Raw genomic sequence first — 19,490 nt, 5'->3', positions numbered from 1 at the left:
TGCTACAGTTAAAGGACTTAAATTTGGCAATGTATGTATCAACATTCATAGCTTAAAATGGGAAATACTAGCCAATCTAGAAACACACATAGAAAATGAACTTCTGAGCTTGTAACTGCCTACACAGCAAGATGCACTAACATTCATACGTTAGGCTATACCCTTAGGCAACGTTCCTGAGGCAATTCATGCACTCTAGTATTTTTTAGATGTGTGGATTTTATCATGCATTCTTCCTTCAAAAGTCTCAGGAGGAAAATATTTTGCACTTAAACTGCAGAAAACAGTTAAATGCTAACTCTGTCACACCATCAAAAATTACAGTAGATTTCAAGTGTCCAAAAAGAAAGAGTTATATCAACTCTAAAAAAATAAAGATGAGTTCAACTTATTATATTAATTAATAAGGTCATAGGTAGATAAAAGTTTAGGATATGTGAAAGGCAGATATAAATATGTTAGATATAAAGGCAGTGTATACGTACACTCGATTATAAAATATGCAAGGTGGTGTTTTACTGACACTGTGTCTTGAAGTCTCTTATTTTCATGTTATTATCCCTTATTCCTACAAAGAAAGGCTGTCACTTTTAGATGGTCACAACTTTTCAAGTTAGTCCTAAGTAATAAGCAAATGAAATATTGCAAGACAGTATTGTATCAATCAAAAATGTTGAAAGAAAACAATTGGCCAGTTTTAAACATTCTGTAAAATTTTACTTGCATTATTCCTTTCTTATTTAAGCTTTCATGTAAAGTTACTTTTTTCAAAAAAATGCTGAATATCAAAATGTCCAGCGCGAAATTCAATTCTTCCCTCCGCTCTTACAGTCCCTCCCCATCGCTGCAAGGTACGTGGCTCAGGGAAGAGGCATAACCAGGGAGCCTGGACGTCTGGGTTTACTGTGTGATATGAGTCAGCACAGCACAAGCACTCTTTACGACTGCGTAATAACCACAAGGCTCCACTCCCAATAAAAACTGAAGAGGCTAAATCAAATCACAGCCTTGCTTTCCACTGGCTTTTTCAGATGCTCTTCCACCCCCTTCGTAGCTGCTAATGAACTTGCACTACACCACTGCCATCTCTTATTCAGGTCTCTTTGTGTATTTGACAATAATAGAAAATAACAGATATCCAGCTCTCATTGTAGACTCCAGCCTGTCCAAACCCTTCTCTGATATTTCTCAAGACATATCATCTTTTATGGCTTCAGCTACAACTCCCTGGCCAGACTTCTCATTCAAGTTGCTCCTGAAGACAGACCAAGGTCTTTCTGAGCAAAGGGGAAAAAAAAGCATTTGGCTAATGCCAACGCTTCTGCCATTGACAAAATCAATTCTGTGGAAATACCGACTTTCACATAGTTCTGTCTCCAACAGAAAGGCTCATGCTCTGCTCACCATCCTGTCCTTGTCACAGATCTCAAAGACATCGAAAAAGCATAAGATGATCACAGACACTTTTAGCCATGACCAAAGAATCAGCACAAATCTGTGCAACGTGAGGCCAATTCACAGTACAAGCTTCACTGTGATAAGAAAAATACAGTTCGCTACATACGTCATGGACCTGCATGGAAATTGGCTGTTCTTTATCATCTCCCCTTGCCATCCCACTTACCAACAGTCTCACACCTGCCTGCTCATAAAGGTTTTGCCTTTTCTCTTTTTTTTTTTCTTTAAGTCTTTTACACTGCGATAGTATTGAATTTATGTTTACAATTGTTTTTAGACTCTGAAAGGTCCGTGTGGATGATAGTAAGTTGATGAGTTCAGATAATTAGCAGTGATGATCAGGCAAATCAGTGTGGGAAGAACAGTCTTGTTGACTCATTTTCAAAATGAAAATGCATTTCATTTTGAAAAACAGAAGAAAAAAATCAGAACTCAAAAGAGGAGTCTGTCACATACTATAAACCAACCACGCAGCAAAAAGTAGTGTCCTGTTACACAAAGGAGACTTTTTGTTGAGCTGTAGACAAACCTGACTGTCATAAGCTTTATATTTCACATTGTCATCAACCAGCAAAATCAAATACCAACAACTTTTAGGGACAGAAATGAAAAAAAAAAAATAAAAAAAAAAATTAAGAATGCATCATCTAGGAAGAGAAATTCTTTCCAGCAAAGCTGACCATTAGCCAGCCAGCCCACAGACAAAGCCTCAGCAGCGGTGAGTGTGCACTGCAGCCCCTCCATGCCGCTTCCATGAAGAGATCCAGGGGAGATCTGAGCACCAGGGACGGGCACTGCCTCTCACCAACTCCCCACGAGGGCATCACCCAGCGGGGTGGACGGTACACCTACTAAGTTCATCCAGAAACCGTCTGAGAAACTTTTAAAGTAGGCCGTGGAGGAGTTGGGCAAGCTCAAGAGTAGGCAGCAAGAAATGCCAGCTCCACTTCCTCACACTGGGCTGTGTTTTCAGAAGAAAATACATTCTTTTCAAGGAAAAACATAGAACTTGCAAATAAACGTACATTTCAATGAATAATTTTCATTCTGGGAAAAGGAAAATAGCAGTTTTCATGCTTCCCAAAGGCGAATTTCCCACTTATCCCAGCCACTGGGTAGGGATTCCCTATTACATCCCATAGGCAATGTTACCCTCTCACCTCAAGAAAATGAGGTCAGGCATAATGCAGACTGCCTGCGAGGACATTACGTATTATATGATTTTTTTCCCATATTCTCTGTTACAACAGCAATGCATAGATGGACCAATCTAAAGCAATGCGTAATGAATATGAGATTTAGAGAGGAAAGCAGACATTTCACATGACAGCATGCGAGTTGCTGCTCTTTCAAAGAACTACACTCTCCTCAGGCCTACGTTTGGTCTGAATCCAGGTTCATGTTCAACTGAAGAAAGAGTTTAAATTCTTCAATAAATTGGCTTAAATTTAGGCAAAACAGCATATTTTTTTCTTCATAAAAAGTTCACTTGAATTTTACTCAACATTAGTCTACATATAGTTTTATTTTATAATTGGTTAGCAAAGATTATGCAAAACCATCAATCAATTTCAAGTATGACTACACCCTACTTCACCAATGGCAAAATCAAGCTCAATATGTCGGTTTTTCAATGTTCAGGACTCTTTAAAAAGGACATCTACCAATAAACTATAGGTATTCTTGGCAGCAGTTTATAATATACGAATTTTAAAATGAAAGAGAATCTCCCACATTTATACAATGGCTCAAAGACAGACTTCGAAAAAATGTAAAAGACCTTTACAATGTGTTCAAAAAGTTGGACTAAAAGATATTCACTAACTTGATTTATTCCCCCTCTGTAAAACATGTCAAAACCTTCCAGGAAAACAATTCTAAAAACATAGGGAAAATGGTGACCATTGAATAAAATACTGTGCTGTGGGAAAACACAAACGCTTTTTCCCAGGCTGTGCTGCTGAGCTTTTCAGACTATCTCAGAATGTCAGATGTGTCATACCTTCCCATGGGAAAAGAAACATTTTAAATGCAGTACCAAAATAATAAGAATTTAAAAAAAAAAAAAATAAATTGCCTGATGACACATCTCCCCTCTTCCTAAAAGCTGTAACAATCCTATTTTCAAAATTCCTTTCCCACCAAATAAATTAAAAAATAAGAGAGTAGTCTGCACATTTATGCCTAAGAAAAAAGTTTGCAGAACTAAATTCTAAATTTGTAAAGCATCGTTCATGGTTTACAATGTCCCCAAGGTATTCTACTATGTCCAGTTATATGAGGTAATAACAATAAATAATGTTTTCTTCAGTTAAAAAACCAAATTACTCCTTTATCTTTTCATGCCTAAATCAGACACCTGCTGAATCAAGTCACTTATTCAAAATTCAGTGAGAAATCAACACAAGATCCTGATTATACATAAAGGATTAAAGAATCATAAATATGACACAAGAGCTATGCATAGCTACGTGCCTATTCTGCTTGTGAATGGAAAAGGAAGAAGGAAGGGTCGTCAAAGAAAGTAGCCAAAGGAAACTGAAGCGAATGTAAAAAGCATTGCAAGGCTATATTTAGAGGAAGACATTCTTCATACATTTGCCAAGCTATTCACGTCATTTCATACAGCATGTTTTATCCAGCTTTATAAGTCTATGAGAGAGCAAGGGAAAAAAAAAATAAATCTGGATCAGTTGCCAGAAATGGAAATCTTGCATTTATGTAGAGGAATGAATATTTTCAGCATGTGAATTCAAGAGTGCTTTCCAAAGAGGGGGGGAGAGGTGGGGGGAGGCAGGGTGTTAAAACTTTCTACAGCTATCACAGAAGGATTCTGCAGTATATAGTTAATAAGTAACATGACTTAGCCTCTAATACTCCCTTTTCAGCCAGGCACACCAGCCTTAGCTGTATCACTAAAAATACTGAAATGAGTGAATTTCACTAAGTTCAAGCCTTCAGTTGATATAAACTAGCTGAAGACTTGTCCATGTTCGTGTAGATAGGATGTATCTGTTATATAACCAATCACATATTTCTCCTCTATAATGTGGTAAACAACCATCTATGTGGTAAACAAACACCTAACACAAGCTCAAAGGTGAAAACAGAAACAAAAATACTCCAGTTTTAGAAGAATATTATGATTTTTCTTTAACTCATTTAGCACATGTCACAAGGTTCAGCTACTTGTATAACGAAATGTCAAGCATACAAAAAATGTCAGTACCAGATGTAATGGTAATAGGAACAACCCACATGGAAATTTCCTGTTAGTGACCTTCTGGAGGGTGGGGCTGGAATTAATTTGAGATATAGGACCGGTTTTACTTAAACTTATATGAATGACTTCTATAAAAGTTTTTACCTTCATTCCCTTCTCCAGGTGGCTGATAAAACGAAAGCCCCAAAGATATGATGGCTGCAATTTCCAAGATTATAAGAGTCACATCCTGCAATGCTTCCCAGACTAGCTGTAAGAATGTTTTTGGCTTCTTTGGAGGTATAAAATTTTTTCCAAAAATAAGCTTTCTTTTTTCTAGGTCTGCAGCAGTGCCAGCTAATCCTGTAAATAAAATAAAATAAAATAAATTAAAATTGCAGTAAAATAGAAAATGCCCACTTATATCTGCATTCCTATAGATTATTTCTCCAAGAACAACTACAAGCTGTACTACCTATGGCATATTAACAAATAGGCAGATATTCCACTTAAATTTTGCTTTTGCAAGATGATTTGTCCTTACGTTCTGAACAGAATGGTTATGGACTCAATTTAGTACCAATTCCTGCCAGTTTTAATCATGAAAAAGTCTTTGAATTAGCAGGTTTACTTTAATAAGACCTACGTATATACATACATACATACATATAAGCAACGACTTCTGAAAATAGATCATAAAGCACACATAAATTATATTTGGGATCAAGTTGGAATAGCTGTTGGCAACTTTGGCAGCATCATAGGAGCAGCATACAGATCTTTGTTCTGACCTCAGGTCGATGACCTCAAAGTATAAATCAATAAAGCATGTCTTGTTCTACTTCAGAGCAACCTCTCTTGCTGCATACGTACTGTCACACAATCGCTGGAATGAACTGCATGAAATTTTTGTTAAGTGAAAAAAGACAGCCAAAGTGACAGGTTATAAATGCAAAGAAAGTAAAAAGGAAATTATAAACTTCCTTAAATCCATATAAAAATGCATGTATTTTGCACGATACTTCAACTTAAGACGATTTAAATTTAAGGATACAGTGTAAGAATGTGTTGGTTGTGTTGAACAACCCACTTCTGTGCTTTTTTCCCTATTTTTTACTTATCTTAAAGTATGCACGTCTAGTGCCTTTTCAGGAAAAAAAAAAAAGGGCGGGGGGACTTGCAAGAGTTCAGGTAGAATAACTGTGCCCATATACTGCTCTCAGCAGCATAAAGAACTGCAATAAGTGGTTACTTGTATCTGCCAAATAATATTTGATATCAGTTGGAACATTTACAAATGTAGGTTTTGAATGTGATCAGCAACGTAAAGTTATTCATGCTTATTCACCCTAACATGACACAATGAAGATACTTCAATTGAGAGTTGATCTTGGAGGAACACAAAGGCGTCTGCAAGAGAGCGAGAGGAAACGATTAAGCCCACGCTGCAAGGATTCCTCTCCTCACGCACTTTAGGGTAGGTCCTCGCCTCCCCGAAAGCATATCAACACCTATGGGGTACTTCAGGAATGGAAAGCCCTATTAATAGCACCTTCAAGACGTCAAGCAAAACAAATTGGGACCCTAATGCACTACCGGTACTCAGCTTTATGCCTCGTTCATTCAGGACTGGTGCAACTGTTCCCAGCAGCATGGGCCAGTAAGTCCCCTCTTGGACGAAAGCACCAGGCCCAACCGTAATTTCCTCAAGACGAAAGCGATGCTGCTCTGAACATATCAATCTTGCCACAGTACAGGCAAAGATGTCGACTCACCTTTCACTTAAGGTATATAATTACAGCTGTTGTGTACCTTCTGGCTCTTGGTTAACTCATCAAATTTTCATTTCACCTTCAGCTTCTAAGAAATACTATCCTTCTCTCCCAGATAAAGGCATGCTGTAGTTATTACCTCACTTAATTTAATTTTCAGTACCTAGAGCTTAGCGACACTGTAACAGACAGGTTCCAGCTATTACAAAGTGTGTCTACGTTATTCTCCGTGATTCAAACAATAACGTGTCAAACCTCTCTGCTCCTCCATGAGCTCCCACTCAGCTTCCAACGTAGGGCAAACACTTTCCCCTATGAAATCGGAATTGCGGGCTATGAGCCATTTGGAGAGTTGCCCTTTTGTGAGCCGACGCAGACCACAGAAGTTAGGACAACACACGTCAGGGCTCAGGGGAGTCACCCAACACGGATGGGATCTGGCGTCGGGACACACCTTTAGCAGAGACCAAACGCACACAGTTGGATTAGCTTTCAGAGGGCTGCAAAGCCCTTCGGTACAAGGAAGAATTTTCACTAAAAATGGCATGCACAATTTGCACTAGGCCACCAAAACACAACCTACCGCAAATATAGCGGTGACTTCATAGATAAAGGGGAAAGTACATGGACAGCATTGATAGCGGAAGGGATTTGGGACAGAAATGTTCATTTAATATACCTGCAAGCAGCAATACAAAACTCTGAAACAGAAAAAACTCAAAAGCATGTTGGAAAGTGGAAGGAAGACATGTCTGAAAAATGCCATTTTTCCAATACAGAACATATGTGCGCAGTAGTGGGCCAGCTCCAGCATATAGATAGATGACTGGATACTCAACAGCATGAAAGGGGTGGCTGAAATAGCACAGGAAATAGCTGCTGTATTTTTCAACAATCCTAATTATATTTACCTAGACATGACGATTTCACACCTTTGAAATGATGCTATATACTTTACTGTCAGGAGGCCATAAAAAGTATACATATCCTGTCCTATGTTACTGATCATAACGCATATATAAATAAACATACATGCTGAGAAGCCCCCAAAGCAAAAGAGAGAAATTGGGACTCAAAGAGCTGCTTTTTCTCCAAGACAAAAATTGTTCGTTTAGACACCACAGAAATACAGACACCATAGAAATTTAGACACCATAAGGTTGAGGACTAGACTGAGCTTAAAGTATCTATGGTCACCATTACCTCCAAGACTATAGTCTAAGTAACCTACATTGGAATTTAGACATAAATTTTATTTAACTGTACTCTTTAATTTTTCATAATAAATATTATCTTCCTTAAGACCCATAAATAGACAAGGGTAAATCATGTGTGTGATTTTATTCTTTTCTGTAAGTCTGTGTCTTGGTGAAATTACTCACCAAGTCAGTCTCACCTAAAAAAAAGAGCATATTAATCTTTAAATATGAGATTTATTTTCTTGTAAATCATTTAGAAATACTGGAAAATTAAATGCAATGTTCAATTCAAACCAAAAGGTTTCCCTTCTCCTGAAATCTGGCCATCACTCAGAAAAACCCATTCAGCAAAATTTTAGGGTTTTTTTCTCACACTGAATGCCAAAAACTAACAAACTCCTATATTGAGAGAGAGAGAGAAACTAAAGGAGAGAATGAAGAATTCTACAGACCAATTGATGAAATCACATCATAGCAGTCCTAAGCATTACTGTAGAGATAAGGTCAGAAAAGGACAATAAAATACACAGAGAAGCCAAAGTTGTACAAAGAGATACAGCTAAGGGACATGTGATTGAGAATCTGAGGCAATGTGAGATGTTTATTTTGCAAAAGCTTCCATAAATTCTCCATACTATTGCCAGCAGAAGGTATAAGGAGGGCACTTCTTATCTTTTTCAAATAATCTGCTTTATTCAGAAACATCATTTTAAATAGTCCTAAAGGTGTTTTGAGCAAGCCTAACTTAGTCGCTTGAAGAGGATTAGAGGTCACGCACACTTTCTGTCGCACTGGCAGATCTGCGGGATGCTGCTTCCCAGCTAGTGCGCACTGACAGGCAGTACAGATGGTAAAAATGTCAATTAGCACAGCAAGATCTGGAAGTGGACATCTGTCCTCACCAGTACTTTTAACCAGGAGACGGCTTTCCTGCTGTTAGGTTTTTTTCATATTACACATACTGACTTAATTACTGTTCCTGAATATCTTTTTTTATTTCTTGTTTCTCCCTTAAGTATTGAGTCCTGTGACAATAATGAAAGAGCATTGCAAATGAAAGTAATTTGAAATATTGTTTCTATATGAAGATATAAAACAACTAAGGAAGTGAAAAAGAACAAGCTGAGACAAAAAAATTAATGGAAATAGCAGTTCAATATGACGTCAGACTTCATATGTTACTGGCAAAAGAAGCAGCTGTCCGTCTTATATTCTGTGTGACAATAAGCCACAGACTGGCTGGGTTTACGTTCATTTGTCCACACAAGTATGAATATTTTATCTTTTTTAAGTGCTTTTCTATGTCAAAGCTGTGCAATACTTCTTTTGTTGACCCAAGTGTTTTAGAATGATTATGCAGATTTGGGTTAAATTTATATAAAAATAGTATACACAGGTTTAGGAAATATTGCAAAAATTAATTACTCATGCTTGAATAATTTCTTAAGGTTTCAGTTTCCAAAAAGTTTGCCCAAAATTTGTTTGAAATCGGTGGGAGAATGAAAGTGATTGCATAGAAAAAATGTTCTACAATGTTGTGCAGTACATTAAATGAATTTCTGATTTCATCCAGCATTGTTGCTTTTCTGGAGGGGAAAAAAGATTAAAAAACTGGAGAAATGCCACTTAATGAATTTTCTCTGTTCCTTATCTACATCTGTCAGTTACTGCATGCTGAATATAAAAACATCATTTCAATTAGTGCTTCCTGGAAACTTGTATTTCTCTGACAGTCATCTCCACTGCAACCAAATGGAGCATGACAAACAGAGAATGATTTTGATGCTGCAAAAATAGCAAAAGCACATCACTACTAAAGCAACAATTAAAAAAAAACCATAAAACTTTTAAGAGAATGTTTCACATCTGCTTAAATTATGAGATGAAGAATGGAGAAATTACATTTGCACTGATTGTGCAAATAAACCATTCATTACTTACTAACTTCCTTCTGTACATTTTCTGACACATCCAGAAAAGTAGATAAAAATTTCAAATAGCAAAAATTGTAAACAATGTAATTTAAAAATTACAGCATGTGTAACTTCAAATGCAAAAAAATTGTTCAGCAAGGAAAGTAAAGGCTTCACAATGATACTGAACTGCTATTGAAATTAATGCATAGAGGTAAAGCAACTATTTTGGTTAGTGAACTCTTAATGATGATTAGATACAACATGCATGAATTCTTCCTACAAGAATACAGACCTATATTTTAGCTCATGAGCTCCTATCACTCTAGTCTCAATCTCTCTCTCAAATGATAAGCATTCCCAGCACCACATTACCCAGGTCTTCACAGAAACTAAAAAGTAAAACACCACAGTCTCACCACAACAATTATTTCATTTTCTTTGCCTTGATTCACCAATTCCATTTATTTCACATTTAACTATGAGACAATGCCTGCCATTGCTACTGCTACAGAACGCTTTTGTATAACTTGCTCAGGCGCACCACGTTCTACAGCTCTTGCATAGGTTCTCAGAACTTCATAATGTGAATTAGAAATATTAGCCCAGTTACTGCTGTTGTAACATAGAAAATTCAAACACACAACCTCATTCAATGTTTAGTGGGATTGTGCACTCTGGCTTTGGAAGCAAATTTCTGTGCACTATTCTGCTCTTCTCTCTTGAAAAAGCTAGAGTGACAGAAGGCCTTTTTTTCTTCCACTTCTTCCACTTTGATCTAAGAAGTAGTATCTATCTAGTGACTGAAAGAGCTGAAAAAGTCAAATTTTCAATTCAAATGAGTGGCTAGTAACTGACAGATTTAGTTTCCAAGATCTGCTTTAGGAAACTGTGCCTACCTAAGAAATTGGGGAAGGCAAGGAGACATGCACAGTAAATTGTGTTTACTGTTATGGTTTTGATCAAATGCTAAGGAAGGTCTATTTTGTCCCTTACATATAATGATGTCATCAAGCACACTGTGTAATCCAACATCAGTCTTCATTAGGCCATGAAGTCTTCATGACACTTGTTTAAGGGGTATCTAAGTAAAACAAACACCTACTTTGGTACTAGGTATGCCACAAAAATATAGGTTGTAAAATAAACTACCTGTTTTACTGACACAAGATGATTTGTTTTCAAACTAAAACATACACCGGAGATGTGAAACACAAAGCGAAAATATTCACACCTAGAATGGATGCCTCTGTGTTCTCCCAGTTTTATGATGCTGCTTGAAAAAATTTTGGATGCAGTACATTGAAATTCTCTTTAGGTCATATTAAATAAAATCAGCTGAGAGAATGCAGTTCTTCAGTAGGAGACTTATCTAATGAGAGCATTTACTAGTTTCAGCAAGCTGAATTTGAATTTCACTAGTGAATGAACCTCAACGGATAATAATTTCTTTCTAATCTCGGAACAACAAAGCTGTCTGTAAAGTGTAATGAATCTCATTACCTGTTTTCAGTAATATCACTTGCTTACATCTGTTTACATTAATTTTAAGAAACTTGTCCAAAAATTCAAAGCCTTTGGAATTACAAAGCAACTAGCACATGTCCTGTAAGCTTTACGCTGCTGGCGTTACTATTTCTATGAGTCCATTTGGCAGCTCTGCCCACAGACCCTTGCAGGATTTAGAACCTTCTTGAGTCAAACGCTTTACAGCTAGATCCAAACAGCCAACACAAAGAAAAGAGGGGCACGGAAAGGGCAGAACCAGGAAATTAATTAATTCCCCCTCCATTTCCTCAATCATCCTCCCTCTTTACATCTAACAGCAACAACTGTCCAAGTCACCCTGTCCTGCCCTCCCGAGTTCTGCCACCGCAGTACAGGGACCACCCTTCAGCCTCTGGAAAGCAGCAAGCTAACTACAAAAACCATCATACAAATCTTCCCTGTTATAAGTTGCAAACAGAACAATCACTCTTAAGTCATACAAAGTACATACATACATCTCCAAATCCATGGCTTTTTTTAGAAACAAAGTAACTGAAGAGCTTAACGTTCATTCTTACAGACTGATGCATCTAATGTAAATGTTAGGAACAGATACATAACAACTTGCATTTCTACAATGAGTTTCTATCTCTCAATCTCTTTCTAGCTATAGAAATGCATCAGCAACTTTATCTCAATTTTACGAGGCAGCAAAAGGCTGAAGTTCTTGCCCCAGACAGTTTGGTGGCAGTTCAGCGGAGTAAATTCACATCTCCTGGGATTCCTGATTTACACTCAGCTGCAAGATAACCACGCAGGATTTATCACTGCCAAAAGCACTCAGTGCTCCATGACATGTTTCATTCATTTCCCCATCTAGCCATTTTGGTTTTATTTCTTCTTTCTTCTAATTTCTTTTTAAAGTAAAATTGCTCTGAAAAGAAGCTATTAACCAGGAACAAATAATTTACATAAGATGACTAATAACAGCAGAATCAGAAATGGTTCCCGATAGTGACTGTAACGTAGTCCAAAAAAAAGCCATTCATCTGAAAGACATGCTACAATTTCTTAATGATCTAATGACTGGACTTATGTGCAGTGCGTAACCATGAGCCAATATCAAGGCAAGAGACAAGACATCAAATATTAAAGGCAAGATATGCATCATAACAGATGACTAATATTTTTCTTGCCCAAACAGACAACAAAAAGCTTTCTGCAAAGGCTGATAACAAAGCATTCAACGAGAGCTGCAGGTCCAGTATGAAGAAAGAGGAATTAGAATTTCTTTTTTACAAATGTACTGCTGTCAGTGGGCGTACAGCTGTTGAGAGGGAAGATAATCACCCCACCAGAAATCATTTCTTCAGCTCTTACTCTACTCAATAATTGTTACACCATTTACATATGTCTCATCTGGTGTACCACAGGCTCCTGGAGATGTTTTTCTTTTGTTCTATCTCGATGTAGTGTCAAGTACAATAAAGTCATTACAGATTTAGGGCAGCAATACTAATAAATACTAACAATCTAGTATGTATATCCACCATCCAGCTCCCACCCATTACCAACCAGATAATAAAGAAGTCACTAAAAATTCCTTGTTACATTATCTATAAACAACAGTGCAGTAAGAGTGCAGATCTTCACCTAGCACTCAGAGACAGTTAACGTAAAAGTTATGGAAGGGCTTTACTGCTGCTAAGCCAACCAACCCCAAGCCAGTGGGATACGCCACAGATGCTGGGAACTTCAGATTTGCTCAGCATCACGTATCCTCAGCAGTTTACTGGTATTGGGGCTATTTTGGAAGAGAAGGAGAGGGAACAGGGGAATGTAATGGTTTCTTTTCCCCCATCCCCCCTTTCCAGGTAGTCAAAGCCTCAAGACAGTTTCTTCTGTTGGTTTTTTTGGTTTTTTAAACACAGCTAGGATTTCACTCCTACAGAAGGTAACGTTACGGTTTAGAGTAGACTGTACAAATACCCTCTGCACAGGCTTCTGGATTACCCACAAAGCTCTGATTTTCTATTAAAACATAGATGTATAAGATTGGATCATTTCGATGAAGCTGACAGAGAGTATGAGGGAAACAGTTTCAAAAACATGCTGTTACAATGCTGAGTAATAATATGATTGTTCCAGATAATGTGAAAGCTTTTTCTTGCTCTTAATATTTAAGCCAAATCAAGCATCCCTGACTACAGCTTAAGACAGACTTGCTGGCTCTTCTGTAGGATGGGGCTTAAAAAGCACTAACATATGAATCGTGTAACGGCAGAGAAGAGCAACCATCTAAGTTTAATGGAGGAGATCCAAGGTCTTTGCCAAGAAAAAGAACAAAGGAATAAATGAGTACATAATAAAGTCAAAGTGGAAAACCTTCCTTAATTAATACACCTCCATAACCACTTACCATCACTTTCACTGGACCCTACAAAAAAATTCACCACTTCATATGTATTGCTAATGGCAACCACGGGGGATGGGGAGGGAAAAAACAGACCCTGAAATCAACCCGTGACTCTCTGTTCCCAAACCACAGTTTGAGTAGCGCTGCTGACAAGCAAACCACTCTGGTTGCTACAGAGGCAGCTTCTGCCTGTCCGTGTGGATACAGCACAGCCTGGGGAAATGCGAGTGCCCCAACGGAAACACGACCATCAGTCCCGGTCCACAGGGAGGCTCTCTTCGTACGGCTCGAGGAAGCGCCCGCGTGAAAGCATGTACCGGCTGGGAGCTGTGGGTGTGCGGGAGCTCCTCTAAGCCCTGGAGTAAGTGCAGCCACCACCAGTCCACCAGCAGGACCAGAGTGAGCCGCGGGCAAGTGGTAGAGCAGGGAATAACGTGGTCTATGCCTGCGATCCTCTCCTGTGGAGGACAGCGAAAGAAAGGATGGAGCCACGTGTCCGCCTGTGCACAGGCCCAGACTTACTGCGAGTCTGACCGGTGACGCTGAGCCGGGGGCCTCCCGCTGCTGACTGCCACCGCAACAAAGCAATCCGCAATTACAAAAATAGCTGCTAGACTGTCTACTGTTCATGGGCGGTAAAAAGCCTTCAACTTCGACTTTTCCCATTTCTTATCGCAGGACAACTTCACGTCACTTGAAGTTTTGCAAGTCAAACGTTATGTTCAAAGGACATATGTGGCAATGAAACGTCCCAGAAACTGAGGCCGTCTGACTGAAATTCAATACAGCTGAATACGTACTAAGGAGAGCCTCAGCTGGCTTCTCTACACTCTAATGTACTTTCAGACAGATGTGGCCTAGACTCCCTAAAGACTCCTCATGATTTTCTGTTCAGTTCTGTAGAGCTTGTCCACTCAGGATGACAGTCCTAGTAATCTGAGAAAGAAAATACCCAAAGAATAAAAGATGTGCAACCAGGAAAGCGTGGCCTGAGAAAGGAAGACGTTATGCAGCTGAAGACGCATTAGACAGACTTCTAAGTCAGTACAGCATGACGCTCTTCTGCAGTACCCTGAAAGTCCCATGCATCTCTCTTTTTATATGAAGGATTTTTACTATTATTATTTGTCACTGCAATCACCATAGTTTCTTTAGTATAAGCGGTTCCAAGGGTCTATAGCTCATATTTATTTGATGAAGCCTATGGGAAACGTTAAAAGTAACATAGCATAACAACACGTGCTCTCATAACAACAGCATGGAAAAGAGGTTTTTTTCTACACGAGGCCAGGAATTTGTAGGTTAAGGTAGCTAATTCCTCACATAGCTGTTTTAATCTTTTACATTAAAATAAATAACAGAAGAAGAAATTTTATGTTTGGAAGAAAGAGACACGTTTTTATGATGTCTATAAGGGAGTCAAAATACCAAAACCCACTTTGCCAAGTCTGCTTCCATACCATGATTCTTTCCCACCCTCACTTAAGAAAAAACAACAAATAAACCAGATAGCAATGAACTGCATTTTTCTGAGGTGTTACCTCCAAGTGCTGCTACTTGGCAACTTTTCTTAATTTCATTGCTATCTTTGTCAGTGTCATCTGCTTTTCCTATGAGTAATGTCAGCTTGTCAGCTACACAGCAACAGTACTCACTTCGAGCTCTGCCTTTGCAAGAGGCAAAGCATTTGCAATAGTGTATCTTGTGCTGCTGTGTATTCAGGAGAGTATTCAAGGTATCTAAAAAAAAGTGAAAACACTGAAGAAAACAAAGTGCTATGATCATTATGCCATCTGCAAGCAACATTAAATGCCACAGTCACTCCTGCAAGTGACAACGACATCACTCAAAACCACAAAGCCCAGCCTGTGAGGAGACAGTAAGATTATAAGATGCTTTTTGAGCATCCAATGGATTACATTCCACTGCTCAGGAGCATTAAAATAATTTGAAACCTCTAACATAGCACACACAGTGTTCTGCTCCCTGTTACCTGCATAACACCGTTGCACTCATCATCACCCATTTGCTCCATCCTCTCCATAAAGAAGTGGGACCCATCCTTTAGATCATCAGCTGCCTTTCCTGTAGACTTAAGTGCCACACAAACTTGGAGGAACACAAAAAGTGAAAGAAGCTGTAAAATTTCATCCAAAGGTGCCAGCATGAATACTATTACAGTGAATATCTCATAACTGAACACAGATACACGGTCAAAGTTTAGAGTCACCAGGCACTGATAATTTAGCAAGTCAAGCTCCCTATTGCCCCATTTTCTAGATAAGTGGAGAAAAGACGGCAAAGAAAGTCTCAAGACTTTCCTGTGTTCTGGTAATTAGTTAATTCAGCCCACAAAAGCTGGTGTAAAAGAGCAGCAGAGCAGAGCAGGGGAATCGCCATCAGTAGCAGTGTTTTAGTTGGGATGATGGCACTATTGGAACAGATGGAAAGTTATTCCTCCAAAGAGTTCTCAGCCTTATGTAAGGATAATAAAAATAGGATAATACCAAGAGATGCCTTTTTTAATACTGTGAAAAGTGACAACATTTTCTTGACTCCTGTTTTATTTTTGAATTATTAGAAAATATAAACTGTGACCAAAGCAATCCCAAGATGCACTGTGGGATACAGCATTATTTTATTCTTAAACCCACATGCAGCAGAACTCCATTAGAAACACAACACCCCCAGCCACCTCCTAATTTAGCACACTAAAAAGCCCAACAGAATAGATTCTCTCTTATATGAAGCATATATTGTCAATCACCTTGATTAGCCCTCAACATAACTAACTTGATCTGAATGCAATAATCACTACTAAAGTTCTCCAGATTCTTTTCCAGTGCAAATCAAATACTAAGACAAATTATAAAGTAAGTACCTCAGGGAAGGTGTTCCTAGCCACCAGCTGTAGTAAGAGTATGTCAGAAACAGTCAAGGACACTATATTTTTAGGCACACCAAACTGGTCCCACTTCAAAAATCCTACAAAAAATCTTCATAGAAATATTCTAGAACATGTAAGACTTAATCAAGGTTTGCTTGTAAGTTTTCTCCACAAATGAATAGTGTATCTCACTATCCTGTTTTTCACTCTTGATTGAATACATAACTTCCACTGTATATTCTGTAGAAATACAGACTCTGACCTGCATCTCACCTTGCATTTTACGATGGGGGTGACGTGGAAACCCTTTCAGTCAGGTAGGGGCATCCAAACCTGTGGGAATGCCAGGTAGCAGAGGCAAACATGAGACAGAAACAGCAAGCATGAAGGAAGAGCACACCCTGGGAGACTCCTGAAAGGAGAAGACTTCAGGTCCAAAACCCAGTTCTCACTGATGACAAAAGCAGGAAATATTTGGGGGATACAAAAGATGGAGTTCCAGCAATCCAAAAAGCCATTGAAAATTACTCAACTATAAAGGACCTCTTTTCAAGGTGACAAAAGTGGGAAAGGATTTGCATTCATATCTCTTCACTTATTTGGTCATAATATCTATCTGTTCTTTATGTTAAGAATGACTTCTTCCACCTTTTTAATTTTGTCTTCTGTGGTTTGAGAAGTTGAAAACTTTGTGTGTCTTTTGGCAAGTGCACATTCAAGAGAATGTAATAAGGCAGTTCTGCATCAAAGCTCTGGCAGAAGTGTGCTCACCTTACAAATAGTTATGAATTTGTGTTAGACACATTAGCAGAAATCAAAATATTATATTGTATCATAATAGAAGCACCAAATTCATATTAACAACCATCCTTGGGCAGCTTCAGTGAGTAAACAAAAATCACGTTTTCTTAATGCCCCCAAAATAACCCCTTCAGTTATTAATTAACCTTCATTATACATGTGGAAGCTGAAGTTTTTATTTGAAATAAGACCTCAAATTGGAAGCAATTTAATCAATTTATGGCTTTAACCATTTTCCTTGCACAGCAGTTACCTATGTTTATATTGTGCTAGCCATTTCATTTTACTTCCAGCCGATTAATTCATTGCTTTGCTTAATCCAGCTTAACTGGGAAGAGGCACTCTTAATCCAAAATAAGAACATCCACACAAAGAGTTAATCCATAATGGTTAATCAGGAATAGATGTTCCAGAATAAATCCACAGGCTGAGAATAGGTAAATCCCTTAGACTGGTTTGACTTAGACCACTTTCACCTCAGCTTCTCAAAGCTGCTGCTAGGTACGTACCTCCTCATCCCACAGCTATGGCAATATGGGTGTTTGGAGTTGAAGCCACACATCATGCGACAAGAGAACACAGTAATTTACTTTGTCAAATTAGAAACAAATTCTTGCAAGTAAAGAGGAACAAAAAGACAAAGAAGCAGAAAAGAAGCAAAAAGATTAAAGAAAAGCAACTAAACCCAATGTTCTTACTATACAAAAACAGAGCAGAATTCTAGGCGCTCAAAGACTTTTATCATGTAACACAGAGGCACAGATTTAGATAACCACTACTTAGGGACTTAATTACATTCTTTACACTGAAAGAGATGGAAAAATGAAGTTATCCCAGTTATGCTCACCCCAAGAAAAGCAGTATTTTAAAACATTTACCTGACTTAACCTAGAGGTTTGTCCCATTAGTAACTTTAATTGGAAATCTTATTTTGATTTTCATATGCTTCTCTTTTGGTAGGAGAGTAGGCTTTTCTTTGCATAGTTCCTTAACTGGTCAGCTTATTTTTCTTGTATAGTTCCTGTCTCACAAAGAATGTTTTGGGGAAAATCAGTTCAAATTCATAGTAAGGTCAGTGTCCAAAATCTTATGCAAATTACTGCTAGCCAACTGCTATACAAATATTATGAAACAGAAGTCTTCCCAAGTCACTTTCAATGGCTGTTGAACACAGCATGATAAGTGACTTTATATTTTCATTGAAGCTCAGGTTTCCAAGTTTGTAGCATAGAAGCCATTGGAATAAGTCTTTCTTAAATAGCAAAAAAAGATTCCTTTCCTAAGAAAAAATGTTTTTGGAAACTGGCAATCTTCCTAAAACCCAGAATGATCCAGAAATGCAGACTATGATTCAAAAGTATTTTGTCATCTGTACAACCATTTTGCTTACAGCTGCAATGCAGCATTCTCTTCAAGACTGTTCATCGCACTTAAAGGATAAAATGACCCAACTGCCTACTCTGTTCCATCATTATTCATTAATGAAGAGACTGGGCCTAGAGGATTGTCATTGCAGGATAAAAAAAAGATTCATTAATACATCCTTTAAGCATGACACACATTAACACTAAACAAGAGACAAAGACAAGAAAATCTGATGCACTTTCAATCTACGCTTTAGCAATATTTAGAGAATGTTATCAGTTTAAATAGCACTGATAACATACTATTGTATTATGAAACAATTTTGATTAATATAGGAAGAGCAAACACCTTGAAATAACAGGGCTAAGGATGAAGTTATTCCTTTCAGGCAGATATCTTGGGTATGCATCTGTTTTCTATAGGTTATGTAAATGATAAGCAGAGATGAACTGAATGGTCATGCTGAAATATTCAGGATGCTAAAAGGCAGACTTTGTTTGTGTGTCTGTGTGTGTGTGTTGCCCTAATTCTGCTGTGCCTTCTGTTAAACTTATTTATAATTTTTCCTGTCTCCCTCTGTGCCTCCTATGTCTACTGCTCTTCCTGAAGATCATCTTAGCTGATCCTCCCTCTTCCCTCTGTATCCTTTTCCTCATTCCTTATTTTCCCCTTCATTTTATCCCAAAGAAACCAATGCCACTGATAAATATCAGATAGCTCTTCCTTCTTCCCTCCGAGTTTCTACTGCTCAGCATAGTTCTCACTCTCTCCTTTAAACTTCTTATTCACTTTAGGGAAATTGTCTATTCTGTGACTCCGAGGTCACAACTGTTATTTAACAATACACACCTGTTTGATGGGGGGGTTGGTTGCTTGCTTGCTTGCTTTTTTTTAAGAGAGAAGCATGCACACAAAGTAAGCAACACTTTGGGAGATCAGCATGTAGCAGTATCCATGTACTGTCAGAATTGATGTCTTCAAAGATGGCC

At 38.2% G+C, this 19,490-nt stretch overlaps 1 protein-coding gene across 9 annotated transcripts in view; it reads right to left on the bottom strand.

Moving 5' to 3' along the window:
- Positions 1–19,490, bottom strand: part of ATP2B2 (ATPase plasma membrane Ca2+ transporting 2) — a 440,103-nt gene that overhangs the window by 131,475 nt on the left and 289,138 nt on the right. For all 9 annotated transcript variants that reach the window (XM_075053370.1, XM_075053376.1, XM_075053369.1 and 6 more), the window contains one exon: positions 4,826–5,023. In XM_075053370.1, the coding sequence (XP_074909471.1) occupies positions 4,826–5,023 (198 nt within the window). The remainder of the gene's footprint in view (positions 1–4,825; positions 5,024–19,490) is intronic.

Source organism: Buteo buteo, chromosome 21 (assembly GCF_964188355.1).
Source record: "Buteo buteo chromosome 21, bButBut1.hap1.1, whole genome shotgun sequence".
Classification (NCBI taxonomy): Eukaryota; Metazoa; Chordata; class Aves; order Accipitriformes; family Accipitridae; genus Buteo; species Buteo buteo.
The sequence above is the reverse complement of the archived record's forward strand: the minus strand, read 5'-3'. Positions and strand labels throughout refer to the sequence as shown.